The sequence below is a fragment of the Crocodylus porosus genome, unplaced genomic scaffold, assembly GCF_001723895.1.
Source record: "Crocodylus porosus isolate Cpor-Errol unplaced genomic scaffold, CroPor_comp1, whole genome shotgun sequence".
NCBI classification, from domain to species: Eukaryota; Metazoa; Chordata; order Crocodylia; family Crocodylidae; genus Crocodylus; species Crocodylus porosus.
Window position 1 is genome coordinate 34974761 of NW_017728906.1, and position 25848 is coordinate 35000608.

General features: G+C 42.9%; 1 protein-coding gene and 1 long non-coding RNA gene across 2 annotated transcripts in view; one reads left to right on the forward strand and one right to left on the reverse strand.

Annotated features, from left to right (window-relative positions):
• EVA1C (eva-1 homolog C) overlaps positions 1 to 19093 on the forward strand; it is a 36346-nt gene extending 17253 nt beyond the window's left edge. Inside the window, exons 4-7 of the mRNA XM_019528825.1 lie at positions 4903 to 5046; positions 13703 to 13783; positions 15705 to 15794; positions 17029 to 19093. Of these exons, the coding sequence (XP_019384370.1) occupies positions 4903 to 5046; positions 13703 to 13783; positions 15705 to 15794; positions 17029 to 17414 (701 nt within the window). The 3' untranslated portion in view covers positions 17415 to 19093. The remainder of the gene's footprint in view (positions 1 to 4902; positions 5047 to 13702; positions 13784 to 15704; positions 15795 to 17028) is intronic.
• LOC109305768 lies at positions 17450 to 20487 on the reverse strand. Its single transcript, XR_002099707.1, has 2 exons — positions 18811 to 20487; positions 17450 to 18709 (listed from the first exon to the last, which is right to left on the reverse strand). It is a non-coding gene; the product is annotated as an uncharacterized LOC109305768 (long non-coding RNA).
• Between the last annotated feature and the right edge of the window lie 5361 nt (positions 20488 to 25848).

Genomic DNA, 25848 nt, shown 5'->3' on the forward strand with positions numbered 1-25848 from the left:
GATTAATCTTGTGCAAGGCTGATGCTGTCTGCACAAGCACATAGACTGTTGCTCTGCAGAGACAGGGCAATCTTTCAGTAGCATAAGGTATTGTACTCACCTCTAGGGAATGGCATGCTATAACTATCAGTAATCGCTGTAGCCTATTGCACTGCTCTGGTTGCTCATATTTGGATCTGAAATTGGAAAGGTATTAGAAACACATTTCCTGAACACAATCTGTTCCACATATTCACTAGAATCAACAACATGGCTGAGCCTTTTCTGATGCACAAGCTTGTCCCTGTGCATCACGTTCCTGAATAAATTACCATATTATTGTCTTTCTTTTTGAATTTGTGCTCCAGAATGGCATAGTCCCCTACCACCCGCTGTCAATCCCCATTCCCAGCAGTGTTGTGTGGACTCTATAAAGCATGAGCCATCCGCATTCAGTAGTGTGAAATTTCTGCCATCATTTTAAAAAGCAAACTCCTCATTCTTTTTATTGCAGAGACAGCCTGAAAACAGACAGTCCTGTAAGCCAGTGGTCAGGGAAGAGAGCAACAAGCAGCTGGGGTCCAGAGTAAGAAGCTGGTTAGGATCCCCTCGTCCAGGCCCTCCACACCCATAGACATGTTTTGCATGCAAAATAGGTCTATTCTTGGGTTTCATTACATTCACACAGTATCATAGACCAGCTCCATGTATAGCAGTGTGGTGCTACTATGCAAAATTAATACTATTTGGGGGAAGGCCTGACAGAACCTTGTAGCCCAGCCTTGACTAAAGAGGCTACTTAGCCAGTTCTTGTCATTTCATTGCATTGTAGGTTCTGTGTGGTAGGGAAGCGGGAGCCATCTGAAATGTGAGAAGCTTTAGGCAAACAGAAGATGAATAGCTGCTCATTAAATCCTGCACAATTTATGGCAACCGGGGTGCTGTGTAATTAGCATGCCTAAACATTTCTGACTACAACTAATTAGGAGCTGAAAGAGCCCTTCCTTCAGAAACAACACATTTTAATCCATTAAATAGCTAGAGTCAGGTCTGATATTTTACTGCAATAGAAACCTTTCTTTGTGAGGGCTTGTAGTCCTGCTCTAGCTGGGTAAATATCTATTTCACAAAAGCCACCAACAGAATTGGCACCTCTCAGGCTATCTCAGGAGAGGGGCCCAACAAGTTAACTGTCTTCTGGCCCTTGAGAGGGTTCTCTTAGGTCAGGTTACACTCCTGCCTTCTGTCATGCCCTTGTACAATAGAGGACTCTAGCAGGCTCCAGACATGTCAGTCAGACACATTGTACAGGCAGTTTATTTCAGACAGTAGCATTCAGACTTCCTAAAGATATGAAACCATTTCATTTTGCAAGAATAGGCATAAGTATGAGCTTAGTTTTAAGCCTGTGATTAAGCTTTTGGAAGTACTTATTTATGGGCTTCAGGTTAAGCACTGGCTTAACTACCCTGCTGAGCTGAGACCATAAAAAGAGTCCACATCAAAAACCATGCTGCTGCAGCTAGACTGCATCCCTCTTGTGGTCCACCCCACTTGTCGGTCTTTACCTGGCCCAACCTCATCTCCAGTCTCTTGCCTGCCATGACTTTGATGTTACCCTGTTGGTTGTTGGGGAAACAGTCCTTGGGGCTGGATGTACTCTCACTGGTCCTGGTCTACTTGATCAGGCCAACCCCACCTTGGGACCTTTGCTTTCTCTATGGTACTTCCCCTTTAAACTAGGGGAGGAGGGAGGTGTGCTCATGTAGGATTCCAAGGATTTGTTGGGGTTTCAGCTGTCCCAGCCTTAGCCCCTTTTTTCTCTGACCATACCATCTGCCTTGGTCTGTTGTTCAAGACCTCAGCCTTCTGAATATCATCCTTGCCTTGATGGCACCCCCCTCCTTTTCTGGGGGTGTCCACATTCATTTGTAAGCCTCTGCCCCTCTGGCTTGGGGCTGACTTCAAGTACCTATTGCAGGGAACTGCATTCAAGCAGTCCTACTGCTCATGGTCTCCTCTGCCCTTATAGCCACAACCCAGTCCCTCCAGTTTCAAGTCCAAAATGAGATAGCAAAAAAGAAACCACAAGCCAACTGATTCATAACAGATAGTCTCCCTCCCTTGGGGTAGTGTTCCCCACAGGCCTTACCTTTCATCAGAGCCATCTCATCTGCAGCTCCCTTGTGTTGCTTGTGACATCTGTCTACCTGCTCAGAGACTGGTCTTATGGCCCCTAGCTCAGCCTCTTTCCAGTCATCTGATTGGACCCTCTTCCTCTATCTGCTAGGGCCAATTGCTTCATTAGCTGTCTGGCCTTTTCATCCCTGGTTCAGTCTACCTGGGCCTCTGCACTGGTTGCCTTGCCTGGTTTCCTACCTATTCAGGTCACCCTATCAACAGGGGCAGGGGCTCCCTGTTACACCAGACCAAAGTTCCATAGCTGAAAACTGTTTTGAACATCTTATGCTGCAGTTACTTCCACAACTGCAGTATGGACATGCCTGTTTCAAGGAATATATATATGTACAAACTTGCAGGGTCATGTGTTGAAGCTATTCTTGAAAATGTGATCCTTAATATTCAGAACATACAGTTACTCCTAAGTGAACCCCATGCTTAGCCAGTATCTTTACTGGCTAGTGGAATACTGGAAAGATAGGGACACACAAAACCTAGACATGAAGCTGTAAACCCCTGTGAACCAAACTGTTTAGCAGCTAAACATTGCATAGCCTACAGGTAGCAATCAAATAGTTCTCTTTTGTTGTAATGCTTTCCAAGTAAAGTCCAGAGAAACTACATTGTCCTGCAAAAGAAAACAAGCCAATTAATTAGCATGAATAGTTGGACTGGGTCCATCTACCCATGATACCAGGCAGATCTGGAATTTCCTCCAGAGCCTTGGCTGCCAAGAGCCTATAGGGCTGTATAACGTGCCAAGAATGGTTCAGGGAAGACAAGTCCAAGTTTGACTGGAGGTGTGGCCTAAAAGGAGCTATTAATTTGAACAGCAACAGGGACCAACACGTTAAAAAAAAAAAGCAGCCCTGAAATGAAATGTGTAATTAGGATATCATTGAATTTTCAAGAAACAAGCAGAGCAGCAAACTCAGCCTCATGAAAAAACATAATACATATCAGTAACACTAACTGCAGAGGAAGAGAGGTTATAGAAAACAAAACTCAACTTGTAAGAGCAGCAAGAGCAGCCTTGTGATCATGAACTGTTCATACAAGGATCATCTGATAGTTTCTCCACAAAAGATTCCTTGGTGCCCCTCAGACTTACCAGGATAAATTCTGTTTTCTGCCTAAAGAGTCCAAAACATATCCAGCCCAATCTACTTAGTTTTTTAAGGTCCAAGATCACCAAAGGGTGAGAGTCTAAAACAGCCAAGTCCTTTTAATTAAAGCTCTTCTCTTAAGGAGTTGTGAGTTGATGAAGGTTCACTGTGATAGACATAACATGTAAGATTTTCAGAATACCTTCCAATCTAAAGATTTTGGTCTACCAACTTATGTCAAAAGTCTTTGAGTTTGGGGAATTAACAGTTTATTTGCCTAGTTGGGAGTGATTTCAAAGGAATGTATATTTTAATGTCACCCACAAGTCATTTGCTAAAAACAAAGCAACTACCCCTCACATACACCATAGTAATAATGCTGGACCTCCTGATTGTGATCTTAGGCCTATCACTTATTCATAGATGTTTACCTGTGATCCGTTTCTGCGAGCATCAAATCGATCAATGACAAATTTGTTCTGGCTCCAGCCCAATCTTGAAACTTGAGTTTTCTTTGTCAAGAATTTCAACAGTAAATCCCTGTTTTCTTAAATCTCCCTTTTCTTTTAAATGTGACTTATTTTTGCTACAGATCAAATCCTTTCTGATCCTTCATGCAAAGGTACCCTAAGGGTATGTCCACAGTGCAATGAGTACTGTGACTTCAGTGTAATTTAGATGTACCCAAGCCACCTTTAAACTAGGTATTTCAGTACTGGCTGTAGCAACATGAGTTCAGAACAAGTTGCAAAATCAGCTTGAGAAGTGCAGTAAAATTCTCTAGTGATTAGTCTGTACTGAGCTGTTTGGTACCGTATTGTACTGTAAGATTGATACTTAGCTGGTTAGATCATCATGCTCAACAGAAAAGACTTGATTCTAGTTGCAGACCCCTGGGGGACCCCATCTGATACCTCCTCCCAACTAAACATTGAAATGACTATTCACTGAACATAATGATCCAACCAGCTATGTATCTACCTTACAGTATAGTCTAGTCTGTATTAGCTTGTTAATAAGAATGTTGTGGAGGATAGTGTGAAAAGCCTTGCTAAAGGCAAGGTGTATCACATCCACTGTTCTTCCTCCAATCCACAGAGCCTGTGTCTCCTTATAATAGAAAAAAATCAGGTTGGTCAGGCATGGCTTGCTCTTGAGTCATGCTGGACGTTCCTGGTGATCACCTTGTTTTCTTCTAGGTGCATCACAACAAATTCCTTGAGAACCTGCTCCATGAGCTTTCTAGGTATAAAGGTCAGGCTGACTGGCCTGCAGTCCTCTGGATCCTCCTCCTTCCCTTTCCTGAAGGTGGGGACTATGCCCTTTTCCAGTCATCCAGAACCTCACCCTCATCCTTAGTGTTAATTGCTAGAGTTTACATGGTGAGCTGGCATGGAGGAGCTAGTGAGCTGTTAATTTACATACTAGCTTACCATGCACCAATTGCTCCACATACACAAGTCTTAAGATGCAATTCAGAAATTCTACTTAGGTCAGACATCTTCTGAAATCAAGTAGGGGTTCTGCCTGAGTATCAATGGCAGGTTCAGGTCCATGTATACACATGTAGTAAATATTGCCTTTGAGAACACAAGTATATGTATGTATAAACACTGGATATGTTTTTTCCTTTCAGACTGTTTGTCTTACACAGCTTTAGATGTTTTATCAAAAAGATGTTATGGGAAGCAAAGGTGTAAGATTGTGGTCAACCATAATGATTTTGGAAGTCCCTGCCTTCCTGGAGTGAAAAAATACCTTAACGTCAACTACACATGTGGTAAGAACAAATATGTGATCACTGAAGACTTCATTCTAGTTGCAGAATATAACTGTAATATAGAACTGCATATGCATATGTGTGTGCACATGCACAGGACTGGATCCTCAGATCTGACCTTTGTTCTTAGCATATGCAAAATCTATGACATTTAGGGTGTGTCTACATTCATTAATGTGCTGTAATTACTGGTATCCAGGTTGTAGCCATATTGGTCTAGAGGCAAAAGCAATCAAAACTTGTGGTGGAGGTGATACTGGGTATTAGACCAACTAGATTTTTGCAAAAATAAAATTTAATTGCAGGCTTTTGGACACAAACGTCTTTCACCAGGCTAGGAAAAAAGATTGTAAAAGTTCTCCTGGGTAGAAATAAAAGTTTATCTTTCATAGGAGAGTGGAAGGTATGGTAATATCTCCGGTTTGGAACAGTTCATTTTATTTGCAGTTAGGCTTGGAGAAAAGTTGGAATAGTTTGATTACCTTGAAGTTGTTTGGTGGTAAGCAGGATGTAGTCACATTAGTGCTTGGTTAACCAAATGCTACATGAATGCTCAGTAACTCAAACTATGAGCAGTAGCACCACCGCATGACTTTTTAGTGATGCTTACTGCGCAGTAGCCTAATACAGGCAATCCCTGCTTAACGCTCCTAATTGGTTCCTGAAATACTGAGCAGTAAGCGGAATAGTGTTAAGCAAAACCAAAAGTTTTTGATGAACCAAGATGGCGACCGTGAGCGTTATAACGAAACTCACTGAGTGCTAAGTGGAATCAGGTATCAATGTAAAACAAGTGTTAATAGCAAAATAGTGCTAAGCAAAACATCATTAAATGGGGGTTGCCTGTACTACTGTGCACTAGTGTATTAGCACAGTTTTTGCCCAGCATGCTACTGCACAGTGTTATTAGGCTACTGCGCAGTTAGTGTCTTCTGTAGATGCACCCTTACAGGACTAATACCAGAGATGCAGCTACAATCACATAGCTAGAGATTTACCATGACATACATTTAAATCACTAAAATATAATCTTGACAAATGCATTCCACATGATTCACCTATGGCTAAGCTAACTGCAAACAAGTCACCATTGCATTGCGTTAGCCCTTGTAAAACACTTCAGAACAATCACAGCATTGTACACAGGCACCAGTTCTGATACCTTATCCACCAGGGCACACCTCAGACCTTCAGCTCTTCAAAGGGATTTCCTTTCTCCTGGACACAGCCTGATTAACAGTAAGAATCTGAAATTATCCTTTTGCAGGATTGAGACTTCATGAAATCCATTTCTCAAACAGAAGAAAACAGGTTTTGCCCCCCTATTCTTTATCATTGTTTACTATACTTAAATTGCATGTGCGTAGAATTTTATGATTCTCTCTCTTTTAAAAATAAAGGTTTATTAATGACAGTGCCTAACAGGAATGAAGTTGATGGTTAAAAATATCATGCATCAGGTACTCTGAAGTTACTGCCTGCATGTATCCTTTTGTCTTGTGGCAAGTGGGAGGTATGCTGCAGTAACTTAATTCTCATCAGGCACATCTACATGACACATTTACTGTGCAGTTGCCTAATTAGCCAGGCAGTAAATGTTTCAGCATCTACACATGCACCCCTGCTAGGGCACATGAAACTAATAAAAGCTGCAGCAGGATAGGACTTTTAAATACAAGTCCTATACAGCAACGCACGTGTAGGTGCTGACCAGCTGGCTGGGGCATGAGGGTGCTTCAGTGCAGGGGCTGCCTGCCAGCTAGCCCCACACTGAAGCACCCTCGTGCCCCAGCCAGCCCCTCCACAGCACACTGAGCCTGGTCAGAGTAGCCCTGAGCTGGCAGGGGACACCCCAGACTCCCTGCCAGCCAGGGCTACTATGACCTAGCTTAATGTGCTGCGGTCCAGGCACACATGCAGACGTGTGCCTGGGAGCTTCCCAGAAGCAATAAACTGCGGAGCCATAAGCACTGCCACTGCCCCCTAATGTCACATGTAGACATGCCCATCAAAGGCTAAACTACTGCAGTTTAGCCTCCACGTACCGTGGGGTAAGAGCATTCACATGAGCAGTTACCATGAAACAGAGGATGTGCAGTCAAGTCTAAATCCCTTTCACAATGCAGTACAGTGTACCTATGCCATGCCCTTCATGTGCTTCCATTAAGTTTTTCGTGGGGCTTTGCTTTGACCTCTCTCCAAGAGACTCCAGAGACTGGAACTAATATTAACTTCTCCCCCCGCCTCCTCACCAGCTCTTCTCTCCATGGCCTGAAGAGTGAGGGAGGATGCAAGGATAACAGGGGAAGCCGATGGAAGTAAACCGTTGGTGGGAAGGAGGCACCAGTTCTTGCCAATATCACTGGGGCTCTGCAGTCCTGAGTCTCTGTTCTCTGTGTGCAAGAGAGAGCTGACCTGGGCTTCTTCTCTTCACGTGAGGAATATGCAGAATTAACCCCATAGGCATACACTGGATTTTTGGGCTTTCCCTCTGTTGGAGCTTTCGGTTTAGAAAGGTGCCAGAGTAGGTGACAGCTGGGATTAGATCTTATTTTGGATACACAAACTATGCATTTGAAGAGCAGAGAAGAGTGATCCTATAGTGCAGCAGAATTGCAGAACAAAGGATAGCTTGATTGGTGGAACATCAGGACCATTAAAAAGAAGGGGTCATTAACACCTGTGGAATGAAGAGTGCAGAAGGGATCAGGTAGATTATAATGAACCATGAAGTCAAGTGCCTCCATTAGCACGGTGTGACCCGAAGTGCTGCTGCCACTGCCAGGCAGTTGATTTTGAACTTTGGGTGGACCAGGAATCAAAGGGTCCCCTTTGTGTGTCTTAGGAAAGCAAAGTAATTTCTGTGCCAGAATGGAGGCAGGGGAATATTGGAATGGCAGCAGGGGACTGTATTCAGGACCAGGTTGCTTAGGGATTATTGAGGACCTCAGTATGTCAATGGCTACCTGCCTTCTGACTGACTTCAAACTAACATGGCTAACTACTTCTTTCTGTATCCTAGTGACTACCTGGTACAGGTACCCCGACTACAATTCTCTATTTCCTCAGAACTCACACCCCTGCTCTGGTCACGTGGAACAGGGGTAGAGTCCTGTCACCACTGTCACTCCCCCTCTTCCTGCTGGATTTAAGGCTGCAGGGTTAACCCTCTCAGAGATGTGTCTGAATTGGCAGTAGCTATATTGGCCAAAGAGCAAGGGAAGGGGGTGATGCTCATGATGGGATTCTGTCTCGTTCCCTATGGCCAGCGGGTTCAGTCCTGGCTGAGCTGGTGCCATGACAGGCAAAACTCTGTAAAAATCTTTTTTCCTTCATTCTGCCTTCCCAAACCAAGGTGTGTATCTTATTTGAGAGAGGATATGCACATAATATACATACAGTAAAAAGCTTAAGCAATGACATCCTTTGATCCTTTTATGAATTAATTACATCAATAATCACATTTTACTCTTTATTCTACACACCTTGGGTAGGGCAGTAGAATTGAGGCTCATATGTGGTGACATTACTGCTACTATTTGTTGGTGTAGTGACGTTGCCAGGATACATAGGGTAGAAGATAACATGCCTCTGTGTTGCTGGCATATTATAAGGACTTTTTCTGCCAACTACCACTAAATTGTGCAATTTGAAGCATCAGTAAGTGATTTGCAGATCTAATTATTTTACAGATCATCTGTGACCATGGGAAAGGACAGGTTTGGGAATTCCTGAAATTCTACACACACACACACACACACACACACACACACACACACACACACACACACACACACACACACACACACACACACACACACACGGTAGGGGCTCCTCTTGGTAAAAGAGCATTCAAGGGCAGACAGATGCAAGAAAAAACATTTTTAAGTACATTTGAGATCATGGCATTCAATCCAATTTCATTTTGTTGGTGTTTGCTGCACTGATTAATCAAGTTGCCTGTTGCAGCCAAGTGGAAGTGAATCTGTACACACTGCACTGGTAACAAGAATGGTGACATTTACCAGCAGGTCACTTTCTTAAGCCGTAGGTTCGTTAAAAAAGATTGCAGAACTATTTAGGACAAGGAGCAGGCCACAAAGGTCTGAGACCTCATTGCAGAGAAAATGCCTTTAGGACTATTTCTAATTTTGTTTCAGACTTTCATTTTACCTCCTTCCTCCTCCTCCTGAAGGAGAGAGTGCTGTCTGTCATGGGTATGGCACCTGGCAGTACTTTTGCTGGTCTTTCTGCAACACCGTAGCACAATTAGTTATCATTTGTCTCAGGATGGAGCCTTGCAATTCTTTCACTCTTAGACCTGATGAACTCAAATGTACTACATGGTGTTTACCATTAACTCATCATCCTGCAGGTCTGACTGTGTTTGGACCCCTAAGCTTCCTCCGGTATTACCCAGTAATATAACATCCAGATCCAACCAGTTTACACTTGTACAAAATTCTGCCCAGACCAAACCTAAGAATATGGGATCCCTTCATCCCACTTCATTTAGAAGCCAAGTGAAAAAGCCATATTTTGGAGACAGAGTAAAATATGCAAATAATACATACACTTATGGTCAGACTTTACCACATGATGAAATATTATGCTATCCATTAGTTTAAATTGTAAATGGTCTACTACATTCAAAACCATATGAAGAAAGAGGCAGCCTCAAAGCAAAAATGTGAATTTTATAAAGCCTATTATTAGTAGAAATGTCTTCATAAACCTATATTAAAATTAACCATGTCAGCAGTTGGAGGTTTTATTCTTCAGTTGGCATTATGCATCCTCCTGTAACAGGCAGCCAAGCCTTTCCAACCCACCAGGCAGTTGTGGACTCAGACGTTTGAGTAGACTCATTTTTGTGGAGATGAAACTTTAGAGCCCTGAAAGAAGGAGATGGGCTCTCCTTCCTTTTTGAGTCCACTTAGTCACTGTTTATGGACCTTCTCTTTGGTAAAATACACATTTGTTTCTGCAGCTTTTTGCCCAGTGCATGCATTGCCTCAGCTATCTGTTCCTGTAACACCCCTTTCCCCTTTAGTGCCCCAGGTTTGAGCTTCCACTGAATCCCAGCCCAGGGCCCTAGGCATCACAAGGGACCTGGAAGGTTTGCCCCACTCAATGCCATATTCCCTGGGCTAATTTTTATCTGTTGCCCAAAATCCTTTGTCTTTACCTCTCCAGTATTCCTCTTCTTTTTGATGATCATGACCAGCCTTGAACATCACCTCCTCCAGAACAGGTCTACAAGGCCTGTTCACTGGGAGCTGTCCAGCCACAGTCTGAGTGACTTGGAGAGTGTGTTCTTCTTTGGCCTCTCAACTTGGACTGACTGTTGTGTCCTGGCTTGCTGTCTGTATAGTCCTCAGATGTGCAGAGTAGGCTTTTAGTTTTTATTAAAGGGACCTCTGTCTGAATGTAACCTGAGGTCCTAGACAATACTATATTGCATGGAGTTCACAAACTGCATCACAAGCCCTAAGAAGTCATAAGAATATAAAAGGTGTTTTTCAAGAAGGAAGGAGCTGGTGCTGATTCAGATATCAGTGAGATGACTTTAGGAATAAAAGGAAGAAGTGGTGGTATGAGAATGGCTTTCTGAAAGGAAACATGTAGAGAGAAGGTTTTTGAAAGAAATGGAATACTTGTGCTGACATGGGCAGATGGAAAAGAGCCGTTTTCTGCAGAGGATTAGCTGAAGGCTTCACAAGGGTTTCAGATACTCAAGAGCAGTCTGAGCTCAGCAGAGATTTGAGAAGAGTAAGAAGGTGAGAGTTGGAAAGTGCTTTCCAAAAACAGGAAATGTCATAGCTCTTAGCCATAAAGCCAGTGAAGTTTGGGATCTGACCTTAGAGATAGGCAAGATTAAGAGATAGGAAACTATCAACAATTTCTAGAAGTGACATGCAACAGGGCTGGCTAAGCAGTGGGAGCGGGATGAGCTCCTTTGGTTTTTTTGGAACTGTACTTCAAACAAGAGTATGACTAGTATTACTGAAGAGTAACTTGAACAGGGGTCAAAGTTTGGAGGACTTGCTCATGGTCTGGAGGACTCACCTCCAGATCCAACCTACAAGGCCAGAAATTCATATGTAGAGTGAGAAAATAACCCTTGTGGCTGCCAGAGCCACAACACTGATAGCGCCAACATCTGGGGGGGTTAACACTGCCACCACTCACCCTGACATTAAACTACTCCTGTAGGGATCCCCATTGGGGATGCAGTTCTGTAGAAGTGGGATATGTTCAGGCTGTTTTAACCCTTAATGCTGCCAGAGCCGCTATGCTGGTGGGGTCAGCAGCCAGAAATGCTTTGTCTAGCCTGTGAGGAGTTTGACACCCCTGGACTTTGATGGAGCACAGGATTTAGTGGTGCAGACCTGCTTCTATAAATAGGGCTTGTCAGCATTATGGAGCCTCTGCCACAGTAGCTCTACAGGGACAACTGTGCCAGCACAGTTCCATAGCAAGGATGCAGTGTCTGGCACCAGGAGCCTCTCCAGTGGGCCCAAGCTAAGTGGACTAAAGCACATTTTCACCGGCAGTCAGGGAACTAAACCAGGGACAGCCGTGGGGGGCCATGGGGCATGATGCCAGATGTTGAGTAGATCTGAACTTAGAGAATGACAAGGAAACTGGCTTTTCCTGGCTTCTTTGCTTCAGTAATCACTGACTTGCATTTGCATAGACATTACAATTCCCAACCAGTTCGCAAATTCCTAAACCCTGATTCACTGTAGCATTTATCTACCTGTGGATAATGAAGCCTGCTGTGCTGAATAAAAACAGACTTAGACAAATGTATGTGTGCTTTGCTGAATCGGGGCCATACAGAAGCAAATGATTAACAAATTATTTTCTTTCAAAACTTTCCCTACACACACTTAACAGGGAGAAATGAGATTTGGCAGCAAAGGGAGTAGCTTATTCCAGAAAAAGAAAAGGCTCCCCAGGGAGCAATCAAATACCTTGTGGCTGAAGGTGGCCCGGGGAGCCTTCATCCCCTTCATATTTGTGGGGATTGTCAGAAAGGAGTAAACCCAAATAATTTTCACCAGACAAGGCACCTAGGCACTCAGATAGAGTAGCATAGATAGAGTAGCATAAAGGGTTCCAGCTTTTCTCATTTCCTCCCAGAGAATGCCAGAGCACAGACCAGTATGTTACAGAATATTTAGACCTCCCCCTTTCATGAAAACACTGCTCTCAAGAGATCTTAATATTTCAAGATAAATAACTGATATGGTCATAATGGTTGATCTCTGAAATATAAATGTAACATTACTTTTTTTTTCCCTGAGCAATGCTGAGTCTCTCTTTCTCTCTCAAAATATATTCCATTTAATAGATTTCTACCTCCTCTTTTGAAACAGCTGAGTCTCTAAAATAAAGATATCAAATTATTCCCTAGAGATGCATCCCTTGTGGTGATAATCTTCTCATAATAACATATGCATCCTTTCTAGTAACAGACACCATACGGCCTCTGGCCCTTTTGAACATAAGTGTTATCTTGATAATATCTTACTAGCTCTCATTTATAAACACAGCACCATGGGATTCCTTGTCTGATGCCTTTCCAATATTTTAGATCATATTTTCTTATCTCACGAGTAAACACATTAGTCTTTTTTCATACCTGCCAGCCTGGCAAATCCAGCTTGCGATCTGAAAAGCAAGCGGTGCATTTCCCGACTTGCACGTCAACAAAAAAGATTCTAAATCAGAACTTGCTAATAAATTCAGATATGCAAGCTAACACAGAACTCACCTCACTCTTTTATATATTGGTGGGGTTTTTTAATGCTAACAGGAAGGAAGAGTCCTTTAACAGTAAAGGAAACAACCTGGACTCTGAGCCCCAACACAAGGAGAGGTTGTATTCAGTGAGAAGGGCTATTTTTATTTGTCAGAGAAGCTCTCTGCTTTCAGCCCCCAAGCTCAGTCTCCCTTTCTTTTCCCATCAGCCTTCTTTTACACTGTTTATTGGCAAATGTATGTATGGGGGATAGAGGTGAGCTCCATACTTGTAATTTCTTCTATTTTTTTCCCCAAATCAGTCTGAAAATCCATCAGTCTGTCTTCATCCAGCACAGAGAACAGGCGCCAAGATCAGGATGTCTGAAGGACTCATTCATCTGACATGGAATGTGTGCTCTCTGGCCACGTACACGGTGTGCTTTCTGTTAGCTCTTTTTAATCCTTTCATGAAGAGCGTGAAAGCTTCCAAAGAAAGTGCAGGAGAACAAAGTTAATTGAAAAGAAAAGAGTTTCAAACCACCTATGCTAGGAGCTCTTTCCGCCTAGCACACTATCCCTTAAGTGAAAACAACCACGCTGTCACTAACGCACCTCATATGGGTGAACTTTAAATACCTTGGGGTTAAAAATTACGTTCTCATCACAATTTGATGTTTCTTGCAATTCTGACTCATTCTTTTTCCTGTTCACTCCTTGGCACTACCAAAAAAGCAAACATAATGACGATGACAATGATACCAACAACAATCATGTATCTGATTATTATTTTGGGGTATAGTTTATAAAGCATTTGTCGTGCCTTCAGTGTGTTTAAGGTAACATTTAGGGACAATGGAACATTCTTAACATTGTCATTTATGCAATTTTCCTTTCCTCTTTTTAGTTCCTAAAATCATACTTACAGCAGTTGATCCCATGGTCGCTAATCTAAATCCTACTCTGAATCAGAAAGATAGCAAATATGGTAAGTTCTGTGGTTTATCACAGTGGTGCTCAATCTTTTTGTTCCCTGGGCCATGTGACTGGTGCAGAGTGGCTCTGTGGGCTAGATCCACTCCATGAGCCTGGTCCATTGCTAATGGGGCAGGGCCCAATCTGTCATTTACTGGATCAGGCCCTGGTCCCACACACCATATGATGGCTGCAGCCTCATGTAGGATCAGTCCCACATCCTCAGCTTCAGCCCATCATGTGCTGGATTGGGCCTTGCCACCCTAGCCCTAGCACTTACTTGTCCCAGCCTCACAGGTTCAGGATTGGGCCTAACCTCCAAGGCTCCAGTGTGGCACATGCAGGATTCGACCCCACTACCTGTCCCCCACCTTGGAGTGTACAGGATCAGGCCCTGCTGCCCACCCCCAACCCTGGAGCTTGCAGGACTGGGCTCTGCATCACCGACCTGTGTGCATGCAGGGCCATGTCATCTGGCCCACAGGGCTTGGAAACTTGGTGGCAGAGAAGAGGTGGCAGCATCAATTGCCACTTCTTCCCTCATCCACCAAGTTTCTGGACCCTTGAAGAGCCCCCTGTCCTGGATCACAGTCTGCAGGTGGGATCTGGCCCATGGGTGCAGGCTTGAGCACCCCTGATTTAGCATCATCATCATAATTTATTTTAAGTGAAATAGCTAAATTGATCTCAGCAGAGGATAGGATAAGAGCAGGTAAAAAGTAATGAAATCATGTGCTAATATAGTTGGCACTTTGTGCCGGGTGTTGTGTAAATGGTGACTAACAGAATGAATCCTCCACAGGAGAGTCCACAGGGAGTCTGAAATAAAAACTCCATTCAGGGACAGACTCTAGGACCTGCTATTTAATAAGCTATTGTAGGCCAGATCCAGGAGTCCCTTTCTTAGGTCAAACCCCTGTAGAAACCAATGGGACATTGTCTTGAGGAAGGACTGCAAGACAAGGCTTTAAGTTTTAGAGGTGATGTCAGTAAGCTTGTAGCCAGGAGTCTTTCATGCACCTATCAAAGGAAACTAGAAACTGAATGGATGTGGTCAGTGAGGGGTTACCTAGCTTATCAGGGTCCTCAGCATGACTTCAGACTAACATGGCTAAGTACCTCTTTCTGCCTCCTAATGACCACCTGGTAAATGTGTCCAGGAGCCTACAATTCTCTATCTTCCTCAGAACTCACCCCGCTAATGTGAAGTGTAGTTCAGAGCTGCTGAATTTTCCAGATTTAAATGGGAGCTGTGCTAAAGCACAGAGAAGACTTTTGCCTGAAACTGAATTTTCAGATCAAACAAGCTAAGCAGTGTGGTTGTACATACAGCCAAAGTCACTCTAAATAAACAAACTGCTGCTTATACATTACCTATGTACTTATACAAGACCAGGTAGGACTTCAAGGACAGTGGGGTCCAGGTCCATGACCTGGGCTTTAAGCCATTCAGTAATACAAATATTAATAAGGAACGTTCAGCTTGCAACAAAAATGCTTCCTGTTTTTTCACTGATGGTCCTCTTGTGCTTCTCCTACAACCACTTGAATCCCTTGGGAAGAATGGCAGTAGATCTTACATCTTAACAGATTTCATTCTTATTTAGTAATTTATTAAAGTTAGACTGGAAATAAGGAAACTTCATCTAAAAGCACAATTACCTGCCAATCAATCCTTGTACTATATAGTGAATTATAACTAAGCCAATGAGTGGTTGCCAGCTGGCAATAATTTTCTCACTAACTTTAGCAACTGGTGTGCGAAACTGCTCAGCCAGTGCTTGGAAAGTCCTTGCACTTATACCATGGCTTTTGTCAGAAGTTCAGTTAGACAAAAAAATAGTTCAAGAATTATTTTTAAGAAAATCATGATTTCGTAACTACATCAACCTAACATAATCCGACTAAATTAGTCTTGCATTTTCACTTCACAGATGTCAACTTTGACCCAAAAGGATCAAGAAGTCCAAAGAAAGATGGAACTATTGTTAGCAGCTCTCTGGCTACATTTGCCTACATTCGAGGTAGGACAGTTTTTACATTAGAAGGGAGGGTGGTGTTTTTGTCTTTGATTATGAGTGTTGAAGGTGAGGCAATTATAGCTTAACTGATATGCTATATAACATTTTCTATCTTGAAGGATTCCAGATTCTTTTAGAGTGAGAGAGAAGCCAAGACATGTAAAATGGGTCTTTTCAATGGAAACAATTGGATATTGAGCATATTTTAAAATCAGGCCACTAATTTAGGAGCTTACTTCAGGGCACTCTTTTTTGGAAATATTGGTCTGCATATATTTTGTATTACACACACACACAGGCCACTGAGACAATAAGAAAAAAATCTCCCACGTCTTGGGTAGAACATGACAGGAATTCTAGCTCAGCAATACTCAAAAACTGTACTTTGGAAAAACAACTGTATTATCATCAGCTGAAAGAAGCCATGGAGGGAGTTTTAGAGAGAGAGACTTTAATACAGGTTTACGTTTGGGTGTAATTCTGAAGCTAACGTTCTTGCTCTTGCAGACGGTGTCATGAACGCTTTCAATGAACACACACTTAGGGTTTTAGTTGCATCACATCTGAAATGGGACAAGTACCACAACACCTCCTAGCACCAGATGGGGCAGTCATTAAATAGTAAATCAGAAAGAAGGGTGCTCTTTACTGAGTTGTTGTTATCTTTACCTGCAGCACACCTAGGCACTGCAGGGCTTTCCTCCCTGGTCTGATTCTGCTTTGCTTATGAGATTTAACAATCACAGAGTCATGCCTACAGATTACAGCACAGATTCTCAGCATTTGCAGTTTTGCAGGTGACACATTTTGAGGGAAGGAGAAGTTGCAAAGGGCAATGCTACTACTGTGTACAGGTTACTACAGCCCCTAAGGTGCACTGCTTGCAGCCAGAGAACAGGGGCTTTTTTCTAGGCCACATCCACTATAGCAATAGGGCTTGAAAAAAGTGGCAGAGGCCCTAGTGGGTGCTTCAGTGTTAGTAAACTAGTACTAACTATATAAAACATGGCATAGTGCTATTAGGGTGTTAGTATTTTTGCACAGCAATTAAAAACAAAAACAACAGAATAGGCAGGTTTCAGATCCCAAGTACACATTTTATTCTCTATGGCAGAATATACCAAAAAAAGCACTGGCCTTCCCTGACATAATGCAGGGCTCTTTTCGAAACAGTACCTGCATTTTGCATCTGGTCTCTACCTTCATTTCAAGTTTGGTCTTTTGTGTTTAATTTCAGATCACCCTGAAAGAGCTGCTTTGCTGTTTGTTTCCAGTGTCTGCATTGGTTTAGTCTTCACACTGTGTGCTTTGGTGGTACGAGTGTCATGCACTAATGACTTCCAAAGACTGCACAGAATCAGAACTCACTTTGAGCCGGGAAGCGATCAAGCAGATGGGAATAGTGAGAACGATGAGGAGGAAGATTCTTCAGATTCAGACTTTCCAGATGAACTCACAAGATTTTGCAGGACTCCTTACTCAGGTTATAACTCAACAGAAGCAGCAGAACTGGCTGAAAGAATAGAGCGCAGAGACCAGGTAATACAAGAAATCTGGATGAACAGTGGGTTGGATATGACCCCTCCTAGAAGTATTGATCCATTTTATATTCCTAAACAATAAAACATTTATTTTGGATTATACAAACTTTTTTTTTAAATGTACCTTCTGTGAAGGAACATTTGTAACTATACATAATTATTTGTAAAATAAAAAGAAATATATCTATATATAAAATAAAAGGGACATTTTCAAACTCTAAATTGCAACCTATTCAAAAGTACTGTCCACAAGCATTCAAAACTTGTATTTTGTTTTACCTTTTTGACTATGTGCAATTGAATTCCCATGTGCAAGTTAAAAATACACCTTTGCAGTAAGAAAAGTATAGCATAACCATATGTATTCTGGCATTTGTGTTCTGACAAGGCTTATTGTTTAACAGGTTAATTAGTGCAGATTGGTATAACCCTTAGGAAATGCAATGTGCTTTATCAGGGAGATTTTTTTTTTTTTTATTATCAGTGAGGCAAAAGTGACAAAAAGCTACACACACATGCCTGAGGCTTTTCTGTTTCAAACCCAACATTTCATGCAATAAAACTGACCTTGCTAAAGGTAGGGTCAAAGTCAGCTCAGACAGTTTAGTTCATAAGGGATGTATGCAAAAGAAATGCAGAGGTAACCAAGGTCTGCAGAAGGCCTAGAAGCTAAGGCAGAGTGAAGCCTTGTGTTTTATAGTTAGTTACTTCCCTTTTTGGCATTGGAAGTCATTGGGAGCACATTCAGGGCTAGGCTGTGATCCAACCGCAAGGGCAAGGGCAAAGCTGAGGGCAAAAGAGCTGCATCACAAAGGAATTCAAGAGTTTGAAATGTGCCTGTTTTGAACCAGATTTTTTAGTTTTCTATGAGGGAAAATTTCCCCCCATAATTTTAATTTCTGGTCATTTGAAATGTTTCCTTTGAATTTCATTGCTTTATTATAACATCAGATAATATAAAATAAACACAAACTAAAACAAACAGCTATTGGTTTATTTCAGCTTTGGAGAAACAACCGTTCTGGCAGTTTTCATTTCCAAGACAAAATTCCAGCGAAATCAATCATTTCACGAGGCGGTTATGATTTTGCCAGATCAGCATGCTCTGCAGGCACAGGGCTCTATGCACATTTTCTGACCGCTGGCTTACAGAGAGCAGGCCTTGACTTCAGAGGCAGGCCCCTTGACTTCAGTGAAACTATGGTCGGGAATAAGGTGCTCCATACTTTACACGTATGGCCCTGACTTCGGATCTTTTTTTTACATACGTACAGCCAGCATACGACTGGCCCACTGGGAAAAAAAAATCCATAAGTAGAGAAGGCAGATACATTTGTACCTGAATGCCAAAGGGAACCAGGAGCCTTCAGTGTCAAACTACTGAGAAAAGGATAAAAATAAAAGTATTAAAAGACACTGGTCTGGGACCAGGAGCGGATGGAAAATTTTGAAAATGGGGAGTATGGTAGAGAGTTCACTGGTACAGGATGGAAGCGATCAGCTGCAGAGACCAGAGCTCTGGGTAGTGGAGAGCTCCCCACATGCACCATACATCACACTTTCCTGGATCCGCCCCTGCCTGGAACATATTCATTTGTTACTTTTGTGCATCCCTGAAGTACAAAAATTAAAGAACCTTTAAATGCGTAAGAAAAAAATGAGTCCCCGCTTAGAATTAACAGCATGTTAAGGTGTTTTTCTAATTCTTGTGACAATTTTTTAATGCAGTTTCATTTGCTAATATTAAAGGATATATGTACAGCCAACTGATCTGAGTTAAAGTTATTCTCAGCAAGGGTCTGATAAAGTTCACAGTCTTTGCCTAAAAATTGTTCACCGCCTGCTCGCATTTGGTTTAGTTCAATCAAACAGAAAATTAAATCAGAAATTTATCTAAGCTGAAAAGGCAGTCTTCCTGCCTTTAAGTAAAATGTCTCCATAACTTGAACTACAGTCTGTAGGGATTTAGCAGAACAAAAGGAGGAAAAATGTCACTTCCTATTGGTAATACTTATGAGTTCACTGCACTGTCCCTGTGCAGACTCTGTGCATCTCTGTACAGTGAGGTAGTATGAAATCCTTTGAAAGAAAAAAAAAAAAACTATAGGGCTTGCCATTTCCTATTGTTTTAAAGTCATACCCAAGCTTGGGAAAGATTAGAAAAGAGGAAAGGAACTTGCTCAAATGACTAAGCAGCAATTGCACGCTGAACTGGAAAATCTTAACACTGATTAGCCTCCTTTTAGGGGAAGGAACACATATTAAAGAGACATAAAAGAATGCCATTAGCCTACTTAATTGAATTTGGACACTCCAAAATTCTGTGCACTAACATATTCAATATGCAGCACACTACATCTACAGCTTGTCTTCAGCTGGCAGTAGAGAGTTTCACCACTAAAATCAGTCAGTTACTCTGATTAGAGCTATTATGTTTACTGAATAGATTTTCGAGGATTTTTCTTTATCCCCTAAAGGTGAAAAGCAAAAGCAAACACTCCCCCCCCCCCGAAGTTTTCTGTTGACCTACCCTGTGAGTAGGTGTTGGAAACCTGCAAAGCACTTATTTCCTTTGAGTCATGGTAACAAGTATGGCTCAATAATGTCATTCATAACAAGGAAGAGATTGCAGTATGTTTTCGACTAGAGGGGTGCTAAGGGAATGTAGAGATGATCACATACTCCAGTGTAATTTAGATGGGTTCTGTACAATGGTGTGAATTATTCCAGGGTATGTAATGTATACCGGGCAGATGCACAGTTTATCCTGGCATAACTTGGCCTATAGGCTGTTATTATTGTGCCTTGCCACTTGGTAGTGCAGGAGCAGAGGGTAGTAGCCTGTTCACCTTGAGCACATGGCTACAGAGGCATGAGGTAGAAACAAAAAATGCCTCAACCAGGTGTAACATACACTGCCGCAGTTTTACCCTAATTCTTTCAGGGATAATCCTCCATGGATTGGGTGAAGTTACCCAGACAGGTGTGGGTGTGAATTCAGATTGAGAGAGTCCTGGACACATGCAGAGGTGCAATTCTAGCACCTGGAGAACTTTTAACCCCCACAAGACCTCCATAGTGTAAGGTAGCAGGGATTCCTAGGCACCTGATTTCCTTCTAAGATCTTTATCAGATCTGTCCGTTTCCAAACCTGATAAAGGTCTTAGAAGGAAATCAGGTGCCTAGGAAACCCTGCTAAAGTTCTCCAGGTGCTAGAATTGCACCTCATCAGTCGCTGCCCTGAAGAGCCTCTGGGCTAACTGCCAGGTTGAGGGTACAAAATATACAGACGGGCAAAGGGATCATGGGCCACATCTTGGTAAATGGTACTAATTTGGTACCGACTTGCACAATGTTCTTTTCTGAAGGCAGAGGGCTTTTCCCTGCATATTATTCAGAAGAAAATATATTTTAATATTGTCATGTTCAAGTGTAACAACCATGGGAATATTTTGCTAACAACTGGAGTCACTGGGACTGCCTGCTAAGTTGCTGCCCTTTGTCTGCACAAATCTTCTGCCCAGTCAGCCCCCTTTAGCACTGTCATGCCCCATGTCTCGGAGTCGTTCCTTCTCATTTCTTCTTCCCTCCTACCCTAGCCCTCACTCCATTCTTGCTGCTTTTCTACTTCTCTACTTCTCAACCAACATTTTCTTCTCAGTGTCACTTTAACTGCAGTGGTCAGGTTAGCTTTCTTGTTGGCTCCCATTCCCCACCTCCACCTACATAAAACTCTAATCTTCTCCATATAAACCTCCACCAGTCTCCCCACCTCTTTCCTAAATAGCACTGCCAGCTTTTCCTTGCTTTCTCTTACCCATCGCATATATGATCTTTCCCTGTCTTCTGAAACAACACATTAATGGTCAAAGTATAACATCTATTTAAAGTACAAAACCTTAAGGGTAACAATCTGTAAATCTGCAGTTCTCAACCCAGGTGCCACAGAACCCTGGGTTGAACTGAGATCCTTTCAAGGGTGCCGGAGGGTAATGCTAGCTCTGTTAAGTGTGCAAATGTGATTCACAAGACAAACCCTGACACTTCAAATAGGAAGAATTTTTAAGAACAGTCTGACCTGTTATGAGCTTCTGAGCTTTCCAACAGAAGAATGACTCTATCATTTTTCCTGCTCAAAACACAAGTGAAAACAAAGAGGTGGCATTTTCCGTTTGAGTTAATGAGGGGCACCTTCAAACTAACCAGGTTGAGAATGACTGCTATAAATCAATGTTGAGGATGCTGACAGAAGTAAATGTTTCTTGCTGGCTTGGAAGAGTTTAAAACAGGTATTACTTCAGCCATGGGATCAGTTGTTATGGTGCTGCACAGCTGGAACACTGCTGCACTGCTGTGGCTGCATGCAGTTGTGGTTTGCCAGCCAGGAGGTCCTGCAGTGACCTGGGGCTTCCCCTGCCCCTGCCAAAGGGCAGGGGAGTGGGGAATCCCAGCAGTAGGGGCCAAGGTGCTACAGGTGTCAGGGTCTACAACCCTGATCCTTTAACCTCTCCTCTTCTTCTCACTGGAGTGGACAGCTAGAGGAGATCACAGCTGGAAAGTCTAGCAGTGGCAGTGGCGGGGAGGGTACCCAATAGGGGTGTGCAAAACAGGCCCCATTTGATTCAAATTTGGCCTGAATCAGAGACAGTGATTCGATTAGTTGATTCAGATCACTGTCCCCAATTCAATTCGGCCAAATCTGAATCTGAAGATTCAATGCTGGCTCAGAGAGCCAGTGATTCAGTCATAGGCACAACTTCAAATGTTTTTTCTACATACCTCAAGCTACCAGGCGCAGCTCATGAACGCTGCAATGCTGGGGTGCATGGAGCGTCCCACAGGAGTGCGGGGGGGCTCTCCGCATGCTTGGCAGCAAACCTGGAAGTGATTGGAAATACTTGTGGTCCACTTCTGGGTCCACCAGGGAGCACACTGGAGTGCCCCCCTGCACTTCCCAAGATCAGCAATTGGCCACGGAGGGACCCTGGATGCCCCCCCAGACCCAGGAGGCACCGGTTGCCGAACTGGGGAAGTGTGGGGGGCCCCCCACTGTGCTCCCCAGCAAACCCAAAAGTGGACCGGAAGTGCTTCTGGTCCACTTCCAGGTCTGCTGCTGAGGAGCCCCCCACACTCCTGAGGGACACTCCATCGCAGCATTCACGAGCCGCCTGGTACCTTGACGTATGTAGAAAAAACATTTAAAGCTGTGTCTATGTCCGAATTGCCAAATCTTTCTGAATCAGTTCGAATCAATTTGGAAGGTTCTGATTTGATTCAGAAAGATTAAAGAGTCCCTTGATTTGACTCAGATTCAGAGATTCAGCCACTGAATTGAGCTGAATCTCCGCTGAATCAAATCAGGGACCGAAGCTTCACACAGCCCTAGTACCCAAGTGCTGGAGCAGGCAGAACCAGGAAGTGGGACATGGGCGGCCAGTCTGCCAGCCAGCCTACCAGACTATCTACCCTGCTCTCCCTTCTTTCCCCCTTGGAAGGGCAATGGGCAGGGGGAGAGCAGGGAACCGTAGGATTCTGGGACCTATGAAGTCCCTGTCCCCATGAAAATATGAGAAGTGAAATACTTCATCATAATACCTCAAGTAGGTGCTATAGGATGCTGTATTTTAGATAGCTTTAGTCACTTCTGTAGCCTTTCAAATGGCTTGTACTTTTGCACAGCTGGCTCACTGAAGCATTGCCAAGGCATTGGAAATGTCTCAACTGCTACTTCTGTCACATCCTCATGGGTTTGTGAATGCAGTTTAATAAAGACTACTAGGCAACAGGGATTATTTGGGGCTCCATGAGGAGCAGGCTGTCACCCTTTTGAAAAAACAAAATGTTCTAGGCAAATCATTGCTGATCCATCACATGTGCAACCTCCATTAGCACATTCAGGACCTTGCAAGAATTGTAAAGCCCAACAGGAGACCTGCATACAGGGGCCTGGAGAGGCCTTGGGGCTGAAAAGCCTCATGCTGAGTATTCACTGCATTTAATTCTGGATTTATGTACTGGCAGATGAGCATGGTTTGTTCAGCTGTGTCAACAAGCATGAATTTCAGCATTTCATTTTAAGATGGAGAAAAATAGGACAGCGTCTACTTTCTTGAAGGTAGGATTAGTAGTATCATTAGTGAGATTACAAGAACGATCTTGTGTTTAGGACACTAGCTTGAGAGTCCTGGTTCTGCCACAGATGTCTTGTATGATGTCAGGCAACTTGCTTCAGACATATCTACGTTGCCTCTGTAGTGAGCCCATTAGTGCTGTTTGAAATATGCTTTGCTCACTGATTGCTACTCAGTGTACAAAGCTCCAAAATTAGGGACCACCACCAGTTTGTTCTAGTTTTGAGAACATGCCATGTAGGGCACTCACAATAGTCTGAGAACAACTCCAGGCCTGTATGCAGGGCCTCACTGAACTGGTTGCACTGATTTCTGGATTTGTCATATGCAAAGCAAGAGCAGGTAAGTGGTGAGGGCTTCTTGCAGTGGAAGACCTGTCTCCCCATGTTCTCATTCGCTCACATCAAAATGGGACTGCTTCCCTGCCTCATACGGGTCCTTTGAGGAAAAAGACATCAAATAATTTGTGAGTGGCTCAGAGGCCATATAAGGAACTTATGGGCACATCCATAGACCCCAGGTGGGTAAAAGTGCATTGGTGGACCTTATATGAAAGTGTTTCATTATCCACTGCAGTCTCTATGCAGCTTGTTATACTCATTGCAACTAAGGAACATTAGATTTAATCATTTTCAAGTCACTGTGACAAGTCACAATAATGCAAGAAGCAAAATCAGATTGGGCTGATGTGGCAGAAAAAGGCAGTTTTGCCTTAAGATAAGGACAAGGGGAGGAGAAGGTCATAATTTCCTCCTGTTCAAGCAGAGTTTCTCTTCCTTAATTGTTTACAATTTGAATGCAACTCTGCTTCATTCATTTTCTTACCTCTAAATCTTCACAGCCTCAGGAGAGTTATCAGTGGGTGTCCTGTTTGCTTCTCAGCTCCTATGCTAGTTGTTGTTAAGTATCATACCAGTTAGTCAGCTTTGAGTTGATTGTATTTTCCTCGGTGTTTTCACTAGAAGTAAGATACAGTTACCAGATCCTTTCCCTGTCACTGAAATCATAGCTTGGCTGAACAAAGATTTAGTGTGAGAAACTTAAAATAAGTGAGGAACAAATCTGACACCGCAACAAATGACTTACAACTTCATGGCAAACAAAAGTATATACAAATTAAACAGAAACTAATCAGAACTGAGAGATTCATTTTCAATACAAAACCAGTTTAGCTCTATAATTGCAGGAGCAATGTTAAAAAGCAATTGACTCTTCCTAGCTACCAGCAGGATGCGTAAGTTGAGAAACAATGAGAAGCACAGCCAGTACGTACTTTGTTTCCAGGCTAAAGACAGAGACACAATAACAAGTGTGGCATAGGTCATGAGCAGCACCACAGGAAAGCTAACAAGATGAAGTCTCAACAGTACAATCTGTGCTGCTAAGAAGCTGCCAAAGAAGACAATATTACAAAGGAGAGCCTGTAAGCTACTCAGCTAGTCAAATCTGAAATGCCCATGCCAAAGCATGAAGGAAGTCGCAAATAAGCCCTTTTAAAACTCAGGCTTTTTATCAAAGTTCATTCATCTGTTCCACATACAACACTTGTTTGACACCAAAACCAAAAGCATGCAGCTGCACCTCTGTGGTTTCGCAAGAAGCTATTGTGATCAGCAGAGCAGTGCACAGATGCTTGAAAGGTGCCACAAAGGAGAAGACAACACAGAGGGTGTTGTACGGCAGAAAAACAGTTCCAAGGTCTCCCACATCTTTAAGTGACAGCACCTAAAATATTTGGGAAAACAGAAATGTGTGTGAGTAGGAGACGGGGAGCAAAGAGAGGCAGGTCTGGAAACCATTCAACTGATTTTGGTTGAGACAGTGAAGCTTGCAAACAAAACACCCAGAACCTTTGTAATATGACCTCTCCCTCTATCACATGGCTGCACAGAGCTGCGCTGGGAAACTCTGTTCAGCTGCATGGTGACAAGAATTGTGCCATACTTGTGAAGCCAAAGCCTAACATGGAATTTCTTGGGCTCCCAAAGGCCTCATGAAAAGTGCTCTAAAGTCAGTGGTAGTCTGCCCAGTGCCTTTAATCCTTAAGGGGCTTTACTGAGTCAACAGTTATATTTCTATGCAGAACTCTTGCCAGAGGTGATACCTTTTATTAGATCAACTAAATAGTGGCAAGCTTTCAGGCTCACTCACCCTTCTTCAGGCAAAGGAGAATGCACCAAGTGTAACATTTCTCCCAGGTAGAAATGAAACTTCATATTGCACAGGAGAATAAAAAGATGTTATATGTTGCCCTGGGTGGAAAAGTTCATTTTATGCAAATTAGGCTCAAAAAAAGTTCAAGAAGTCTGTTTACCTCCAAGTTGTTTGATGGCAAGCTGGGTGTTGGAATTTTTCTTGCTTCTTGGTAAGATGTTTCTTCCTTCC